The sequence below is a fragment of the Sus scrofa genome, chromosome 2, assembly GCF_054392235.1.
Source record: "Sus scrofa isolate SSC_HxYL_T2T_F1_AM1 chromosome 2, Sscrofa_HxYL_maternal_Yorkshire_Landrace_v2.0, whole genome shotgun sequence".
NCBI lineage: Eukaryota > Metazoa > Chordata > Mammalia > Artiodactyla > Suidae > Sus > Sus scrofa.
The window spans coordinates 68,837,402-68,847,090 of record NC_139384.1 but is presented as its reverse complement, the minus strand read 5'-3'; the positions used below and the strand labels follow the sequence as shown (position 1 = coordinate 68,847,090).

The 9,689-nt window shown below is 52.8% G+C and overlaps 1 protein-coding gene across 6 annotated transcripts in view; it reads right to left on the bottom strand.

Moving 5' to 3' along the window:
• Positions 1-7,648: 7,648 nt before the first annotated feature.
• Positions 7,649-9,689, bottom strand: part of IL12RB1 (interleukin 12 receptor subunit beta 1) — a 29,251-nt gene continuing 27,210 nt past the window's right edge. For 5 of the 6 annotated variants that reach the window (XR_014835558.1, XM_085008319.1, XM_013987467.3 and 2 more), the window contains one exon: positions 7,649-8,915. Coding sequence is in view for 5 of the 6 variants with exons in the window: in XM_085008319.1 (XP_084864445.1) it covers positions 8,541-8,915 (375 nt within the window). In the remaining variant the exon portion in view is untranslated. 6 annotated transcript variants of the gene reach the window in all.

Here is a 9,689-nt window from a genome sequence, read left to right as displayed (position 1 = left end):
TCTGACTGGTAATCATGAGAACGCAGGTTCGATCCCTGGCCTTTTTCAGTGGGTTAAGGATCTGGCATTACTATGAGCTGTGGTATAGGTTGCAGACAAGGCTCAGGTTTGGCATTGCTGTGGCTGTGTCATAAGCCGGAAGTTGCAGCTCCAATTCAACCCCTAGCCTGGGAACCTCCATATGCCGCAGGTGCAGCCCTAAAAAGACCAAAAAAAAAAAAAAAAAGATGCCTACTTGGTCCCATTTCTCAGAGGGAGAACTGAAGCTCTGGAAGCAGAGGGATCTAAGAAGCTGAAAGCATCAGTAGGATTTTAGGAGGTGGCCAGGTTCTGGGAGGGAGACTTGCTGGGGGGCCCCCACCCCTGGGATCCCCAGGGTGGTCAATTTCCTTCTGAGGCAACTATCCTCCTTCCATGTCTCTTTCTGATGTTACCTCTATCATTTCAATCCTAGTCAGAGAGAGGAGGCTCACCATTCACAGCTGAACTCACAGTTGAAGTCCTGACCCAGCTTCGCACAGATTTATTTACTCCCTGCCACAACCCTGACACAAGAGCACCATCCTTGTGTTATAGACGGGGAGACTGAGGCTCCAAGAGGCGAAGTGGCCATCCAGGTCCATGAGTGGCAGAGGCATGATGTGAACCTGAACTTGGGGCTCCAGAGCCTGGTCCTGGGACAGCACTCTGCCTGGGTGGGGGTGGTGAGTGAACGTACATCATGGAATGTATTATTCAGTTCCCAGCTTCAGATGTGGGCTCCAGTGGGAGCCCTGGGAGTGTGCTAAGAATTCCACTTTAAGAGTTCCCATTGTGGCTCAGCAGTAACAAACCTGACTTGTATCCATAAGGACTTGGGTTTGATCCCTGGCCTCGCTGGGATCGAGTGGGTTAAGGATCCAGCGTTGTTGTGAGCTGTGGTGTAGGTCACAGATATGGCTTGGATCCGGCATTGCTGTGGCTGTGGTATAGGCTGGCGGCTACAGCTAGGATTAGACCCCTTGCCTGGGAATTTCCATATGCCACAGATGTGGCCCTAAAATAAAGGCAAAAAAAAAAAAAAAAAAAAAGCAAAGGAGGGACCCTCAGCCTGAGAAGCCTAGCGGCTCCCTCCCTGCCCCCCCCACCACACCATGATGAAAGCTAGGGAGGGATGGGACACTGTGGGGCTTCCTGACCCCAGAATCTCCTGGGCCTGAAATATTACCTCAGACCCCACCCACTGGTCGCCATTTCCAGCTGGCACCAGGTAGCTGCCCATGCCACTGGGACATGGCCTGGGCCACCCGCCAGACCTGCCACTGGGAAACCAGCTCTGGGAGTGGGGGTTACACCCAGCCGTCTGAGTGGAACCCTTACAATGACCATTTACAAGGCAGGCTCTTGGCAGCTGCAGACTGGAGGGCAACCTGAGGGCCACAGAGCCTGGTGGCTGGACCAGGGTAACCAGTGATAGCACCTGAGCTGGGAGCGCTGGATGGGACTCTTAATTGTGGTGGGAAGGGATCCCTGTGTCTCAGAGACTGTGGGTTTTCAGCTGCTTGGCTTTTGGGGGTTAGAGAGGGGGGTTTTATGCTGTTTGGGTTTTCTAGGCAGCAAGCGAGGGCCCCAGGCTGCCTGGACCGGAACCCTGAGGCCACACCACAGCGGGGGCAGCTGGGGGGAGATTAAGATCTGGGCTTAAGACATTGGCCAGGCCTGGGCTGATTAGCCCCTAGTCTGGAAGAATCTGCAGCAGAGTTGACGGAGAGACAAAGGCTATAAGAGCTAGAGACAGGGAGAGAGAAGAGACAGAAAAGGAAGGGAGGAGTTCCCATGATGGCACAATGGAAACGAATCTGACCGGGAATCATGAGGTTGCGGGTTCCATCCCTGGCTTCACTCAGTGGGTTAAGGATGTGGCATTGCCGTGAGCTGTGGTGTAGGTCGCAGATGTGGCTTGCATCCTGCATTGCTGTGGCTGTGGCCTGGGCTGGCAGATATAGCTCTGATTCAATCCCCTAGCCTGGGAACCTCCATATGCTGAGGGTGGGGCCCTAAAAAGCAAGAAAGAAAAAAGAAAAAGAAAAGAAAAGAAAAGGAAAAGAGAAACACAGGAGAGCTGAAGAGACAGAGGGAGGGAGGGGGCAGTCAGGGAGACACGGCCCCAGCCACACCCCATGCCCCACCCCAACCACCCACCACCCACAAACCCTAGCAAATCGTGGGAAGCTGGGGATGCAAGAACAGCCTGAAAAACAAAAGTCTTGCACCCTGGATATATGGAAGTTCCCAGGCTAGGGATCCGAATCGGAGCTACCGCCAGCCTACACCACAGCCACAGCCACGCGGGATCCCAGCCGCATCTGCGACCCACAACACAGCTCACGGCTACGCAGGATCTTTAACCCACTGAACGAGGCCAGGAATTGAGCCAGGAAGGCTCCCTAAGCTAGGGGCCTTAGGGAGGTTACTAAAGTTACTACCCACTCCCATTCCACCCATGGGGAAACTGAGGCTGGACAGCCCCAGGCTCCGCAGCTTAGGCGGAGGCAGAGCAAAACTGGGTCAGGGTCTGGAAGACGTTTGTCCACTACTGTGCAACACTCCATCCCTCCAGTCCCCAAGCTCAAGGCACATCTCAGGCTGGCTGAAGAGAAACCCGTCCCTCGTCCGTCCCCTCCTCCAGTGCCCGCTCTCCTCGCCCCACCCCGACCCCATCCCAGCCCGCCCCCCTGCAGAGTGTTTTTCTTCTCTCCTCCTGGGTGTTTTTAGCTTCGGGCAGGAACCGCCTAGCCGGCAAGCGGTTCCCGCCGGGCAGGGTCGCCCCAGGGCAGGGACTGGAGCCAGGAGCCGCTCCGGGTCCAGTGGAGAGAAAGGAGGCGGGGCCTCCAGCCTCGCCTCCAACACGAAGAACCTGCTGGTTCGCTCCGCCTCCCTCCGTATCTTGGCTTCTTCACCTGGAAAGGGGGCCCTGCGCGGTCGCGGGTCCCCACGCGTGGCCCTGGGGGACGCGACGGTCGGTGTGGGCAAGGGAAGGATGCCTCCGGGCGGGGTTTCCCGCGTCTCTGCCAAAGTTCCGAGCTGCTCCGCTATTAAACATTGATGGAAGCTGCAGGAGACGCCTCCCAGTGAGCAGACCAGGGCGAACGCAAATGCTTCAACCCCCAGCTCGCGGGGTGTGGGGAGGTCAGGGCACTGGGGCAGAGGGTGGGAGTGGCGCGGGAGGATGGGGAGAGGTGTCTGCAAGAGGGGGCGTCAAAGACAGGGAGACTGCTTAGATATGACACCAGAAACACAAGCAAGCAAAGGAAAATACATCAATTGGACACCATTAAATTCAAAATTTTTCTTTGATGAAGGAAGCTTCTGAGAGGGAAAAGCCAACACACAGAATGGGAGAAAAGATTTGCAAATCAAGTATCTTTTTTCTTTTTCTTTTTCCTTTCTTTTCCATCTGCACCTGCAGCATATGGGAGTTTCCAGGTCCAGGGTTGAATTTGAGCTGCAAACACCACAGCCATAGCAGTACTGGATTCCGGCCGCATCTGGACCTACACTGCAGCTTGCGGCAAGGCGGGATCCTTAACCCACTTATTGAGGCCAGAGATCAAACATGCAACCTCACCAACAATATGTCAGGTCCTTAACCCACAGAGCCACAACAGGGACTCCTGCAAATCAAATATCTGAAAAGAGAGTGATACCCAGAATAGATGAAGAAAAAAAATCAACCCAATAATAAGATAAATAAGCCAATGAAAAATGGGCAAAGGATTTGAATTATTTCTCCAAAGCAGATGTACAAATGGCTGGCGTGCACGTGAAAAGATGCAGGACATCATCAGTCCTCAGGGAAATCCAAATCAAACCACCACAAGATACCACCTCACACCTACTAGGATGGCCAGACTCAAAAAAAGGGAGGAGGAAGGGATAACAGGTGTTGATGAGAATGTGGGGAAATTGGAGACCTCACACTCTGCTGATGGGATTGTAAAATGGGCAGGGACTTTGGAAAGCAATCTGGTGGTTCCTCAATAATTTAAACACAGAATTACAGGAGTTCTCTTGTAGTGCAGCAGGTTAAGGATCTGGTGTTTTCATTGTAGCAGCCTGGGTCACTGCTGTGGCACAGGTTCGATTCCTGGCCTGGGAACTTCCACATGCCACAGGTACAGCCAAAAAAATAAAAAATAAAATACAATAAAAGCAGAGAATTACAATGGGACAAAACAGTTCTCGGTATACACCAAGAGAATTGAAAACAGGTGTTGCCACCACACCTTGGACACAATGTTCATGGCAGCACTATTCACAATCTCCAAAAGGTGGAAACAGCCCAAATGTCCATCAATAGATAAACAGAGTAGATAAACAAAATGCAGTCCATCCATACAATGGACTATTACTCAGCTATGAAAAGGAATGAAGTTCCGATAAGTAGGACAATGTGGATGAATCTCAGGAGCTTCATGCTGAGTTTTTTCACAAAAGGCCACAAAAGGCCACATGTTACATAATCCCATTTATATGAAATGTCCAGAACAGGCAAATCATAGAGACAGTAGATCAGTGTTGTCAGAGGATGGGGGAGGGAGGAGGGGGAGTGACTGCTCATGGGGACGAGTCTCTTTTGAGGTAGTGGAGATGCTCAAACTAGAAAGTAATGATGGTTACACAACATTGTGTAGGTACTAAATGCCACTGAACTGTTCACTTTAAAAGGGTGAAGAGGGAGTTCTCGTTGTGACTCAGTGAGTTAAGAACCTAACTTGTATTCATGAGAATGAGGGCTCGATCCCTGGCCTGCCTCATTGGGTTAAAGATCGGATGTTGCCGTGAGCTGAAGCATAGGTCTCAGATGTGGTCTGGAACCTGCATTGCTATGGCCAAGGGCCTGGCGTCTGAGGCAGTGAAGGGTGAGAGGCCAGGCCAGGGCTCAGGGCTATTCCATGTCATTTCCTGCAGCCTTGGTCCCCAGAGGGCCCTGAGACCCCAGCCCCATCCTGGTTCAAAGGAAGAGGCAGAGACAACATCTCTCCAACCATAGGCTGCTGGAGAGACTGAAGAAACAGGTATCTGGGGAGGTAAACTGAGGCAACCTGTCCCCCTTTGGGAGACATGCGTCCTGACTCCTGAAGGAAACCACGGTGAAAGGGAGAGTCAGACCAAGAGAGGAAGAGACAGGAGTTCCCTGGTGGCTCAGCGGGTTAAGGATCCCGCCTTGTCACTGCCGCGGCATGGGTTTGATTCCTGGCCCAGGAATTTCTACATGACTCAGTTATGGCCAAAACTAACTAACTAACTAACTAAATAGAAGAAAGAGAGAAAGAGACAGAGGAGAGGAGGTGAAGAGGGGGGCAAGGGCTCTGGAGAATGGTAAAAGGTACCCATTTTGCAGAATAGAACACTGAGGCCAACCAGGTTGACTCACCTGTTTTGGGCTGAAACAAGAGTAGGAAGCATCTTTGAATAACTCCCAGATCAGATCTCTAACGCTCCAGCTCCAGAACCTCCACCCCTACCCCCACCAAGCTACAACTAAAACTCATGTCCCCAGGCTCCAGAGGGCTGTGACCTCTATCTCTGCCTCATGGACTCCCCACCAACCACATCTGCCACAGGCCCTTTGCTCTTGCTGTTCTGGCCTCTCTTCACCATCTTGGCCCTAGCACCACAAAACTCTGCCTCACTCTTGTTCCTTATACTTTCACCCTCCCAGGTTTATTCTAACTATCTTTGTGAGGATTAGATTAGCATCTGCCTTCCCTACCCAACCAGGAGCCTCTGGTGACTAGACCAATTCTGACCTGTGCAGGCCAGGAATTGGTATACAGTAGGTGCTCAACACTGATTTCCTGAATCAGTGAAGGAATGAAGCTGTGAAAGTGGGTCTTACCAGTCTTGGTTGTTGGAGCTCCTAGGGAAACTGAGGGATCAACCCTCAGAGGAGCCCCAGAATAATGAATATACAGTATGTGCTCAATAAACACTGGGCCAGGGCTCTGCTAAGAGCCTTATACAGATGGATACAAGTAGAGACCCAGAGAGGAACTTCCTATTATACAGATGGGTACAAGTAGAGGCCTAGAGAGGAACTTCTTATGAGTCATCTTCTAGCAGCAGAAACAGAACCCAAGAGTGGTTTTAACAAAAAAAGAATTAGGGGAGTTCCTTGGTTCAGTGGGTTAAGAATCCAGCATTGTCACTGCTGTGGCTCAGGTTATGTCACAGGTTTAATCTCTGGCCCGGAATTTCTGCATGCTTCAGAAAAAGAGAAACAGGGTTAAGGGGCTTCAGGTATGGCTGGATCCAGGAACTAGGATTATCTGTGCTGCTGTCCTCTCTGAAACTTTCTCTCCCAGGCAGGCTCAGCCTCCCGGCCCCCACTCCCCACCACCTGTAGAAGCAAGGTGTCCACTTTCCCCATTCATTTCATCGTGTTTCTAGTGGTGCTCCACAAATATTGAACTACTCCTTGGACCCAGGGGATTGTGCCTGAGGGTAGGTTTGCTGACTCCCATGGCCACCCAACTGGGTCCTGTGCTACTGGTGGGCCCAAGACTGGGACAATCAGCACGGGTTCTCTGGAGGTTCCACTGTGTATGTGTTTGGTGGGGGAGGGGCGGGACGGGGTGGGGATGGATTCTGGACTTGAGGTGGGTGGCTCTAGGCCCCTGGGGGTCAGGTAATTCTGGTGTTTCTTATAAGGCTACTGATCCACCTTTCCCTCCTTCCTGTCTACTTTGGGCCCTGCCACTGTCCAAGCCTCCTTCTCAGGCTGGCACCCAGCCCTAAGGAATGAGGAGGGCTGATCCTCAAGGGAGGGCTTATCTGGTGGAGGGTACGCCTTGAGCAAAAGCTGGGAGGTGACAAATCCAAGGGATGGAACACTCGCAGAACAGTGAGCAGCCACTGTAGCCGGGGCACTGGCCAAGTCTTTTGTTTCCCCATCTAGATGCATAGATGGGGAAACTGAGGGCCGCCCCCCCGCAAAGGGGAAGGGCCTTCCGGCCCTATTGCCTGCCAGACATCCCTCACTCTCATCGCCTTTCGCCACAAAATTCCGTGGTTCTGGGTTTTAATCCCCCGCCCTCATCTAAAACCGGAAAAGTCTGTTTTGCAAACTCCCTGGGAGGTGGGAGGGTGCTGGGCGGGCTGAGCCTGAGAGATACGCGCCGCTGCTGCCACCTGGTGGTCACGGGAGGAATCCGAGACAACACGTTTAAGCACGAAGGGCTGTCGGGGGAGGCGGGTAGAGGAAGCCCGTGGATTCAGGGTGTATCTGGGGGGGCAGAGGTCCTGCTGCGGGGTGTTGTGTGTTAGGACATGGGAAGAACCCCACGTCCCTACCTGAGCTTTGGGCGGAGGGGCGGGGCTGGGGGATAACCAAGCCTCCTGCTATGAGGGGACTCAGCCCCACTCCCCCTCTGGGCCTGTCCATTCTTCCAGTCCCCTACCCTTCGACATCGTATGCCCACCTCCCAGTCCTAACTTCGCAGAATTCTGAGTGATCATCCAGTTTTGTCTCCCTCCTATTGGGTGCTCCTGAGGGCACCCAAAGGCAGCGATTGGTAAATGTGTATGAAATGAGTTAATTTTCAGGCTCCTACAGGGGTGGGGGGCAGGGAGTTGTGGGTGGGTTGAGCAGCACATTCAGGCTTCAGTCAAGGGAAAGGTTTATTTGCTTTTTTTTCTTTCTTTTTTTTTAGGGCTACACCTGCAGCATGTGGAGGTTCCCTTGCTTGGGGTCGAATTGGAGCTACAACTGCTGGCCACAGCCACAGCCACAGCAATGTAGGATCCTAGCTGTGTCTTGCTCACAGCAACACCAGATCCTTAACCCACTGAGCAAGGCCAGGGGTCGAACCCGCAACCTCATGGTTCCTGTTGGATTCGTTTCTGCTGAGCCACAATGAGAACTCCAGGGGAAAAATTTATTAAGCCTTACATCTCCCCCATCTCTGTGAGGTCAACATTATCCTCAGGCCCATTTTACAGAGAAGGAGACTGAGGCCAGGGAGGAGCTATCACCTCCCTCAGAATGCTTTGAGCCCCACTTCTTTTCCCTAAACCTAGATCCTCCAAGCCTGGAGACCCTGCGATGTGGCCGAGGACGCTGTGCACCCAGATTCCCCATCCAGTGCTTCTGGTACAGGATGCCCAGCCCAGGACCACCATGAACCCCTTTGAGCCTCCCTCTAGTCTATCCCCATGGGTGCCAGGCCCTGGCTTGGGGTAGCAGCTTCCATTTCATGGTGGTTTCTAGGGTTCCCACCACAGGATGTGTGACAGCAGGACAGAGTAGGTGTGAATGGAAGCAGTGGCCAGGGTCGGAGTCACTCCGCCTAGGTTCGACTTATGCACCTGCTGTGTAGCCATAGGCAAGGCACTCACTCACCCTCTCTGAGCCTCGGTGAGACTCAGAGAAATAGGTAAATAGGACAGCCTCATACCTCAAGGCAGTTATGGGGATTCAGGGCATAACATGAGTGTCTGGGCGGCACAGGCTGGGTATGCAGTAAGTGCTTAATAACCAGCCATCGTGATTGCAATCATCAGTCTTCCTCTATGTAAGAGGAGGCAGATGTTCCCCTTTCTCCCTGGGAACCAAACCTGGGAGTCTGCCTTAGATCTCCCAGGAGCAGCAGGAGTCCAGCTGTCTGGGCAGGGCTGCCCTCCAGACCACCGTGCCACCCAGACCTCAGAGTCCCAGGCTCAGGGTGTCCTTGCGCCTGTCTCCTGTGCTCCAAGGGCAGCTCCATGTCTAGGGCCGGCTCAGGGGCATCCAGAGGCAGCTCCATCTTCTCCTTGAGAGGCCCAGGTGTGTCTGGGTCAACCCCCTCGCCTTTGTCCCAGGACATGTTCACCACCAGGGCTTCTTGGGGGGACACCTCCTCCGGGAAGTCTGCTGGGCTGGTCCACTGCCAAACCTGGAGAAGAAGGGCGGGGTCAAGGCTGTGGGTGGGGCCATATTTCTTTCTTTCTTTTTTTTTTCTGTCATTTTAGGGCGGAGCCCAAAGCATGTGGAAGTTCCTGGGCTAGGGGTCAAACTGGAGCTGAAGCTGCTGGCCTATGCCGCACTGGCTAAATTCTTTAAAAACCTGAGACCAATTTAAAAAGCAAGTGGAACGGCCACCATTTTTTTTCAGAAAATTCCCCTTCCTCTTCTCATAGTTGATGTGGTTGGGCAGGGAAGGAGCCCCGCGTCAGCTCTAGGATGGGCTTCTGATCCTGGCCCAGCCAATCAAAGCACTCCAGCTCCCTGGTTCCAGTGATAGGCTCAGGAATGGGCATGTGACCCAAGCTGGGCCAATCAGTGATGGCCCTGAGAATTTTGCCCCAGTTAATGGGAAAAACGGATACCCTGCTTCCACCGGCTGAAGGCTGAGACTGCCTGGGAGAGGAGCCTGCGGGAAGGATGGCATTGCAGAGAGATGGAATCCTAGTTCCTGGATCCAGCCATGTCTGAAGCCCAGCACCCCGGGATTTTTCTATCAGGTTCTTTTGTGGAAGTTACTTTCACTGTTTCTGCTACTAGGAAATGACACACACAAGGCTCCCCTTTGGGTTTCTGTTGTCTGTATGTAAAATAGGACAGGTTTTAGGAGTCCTTACATCAATTGGGGGGGGGGATAAAATGAGTTAATGCATGGTCATTACTCTTCAGAGCCCTGGCCCAAATATGGACCCAATAAACAGGACCT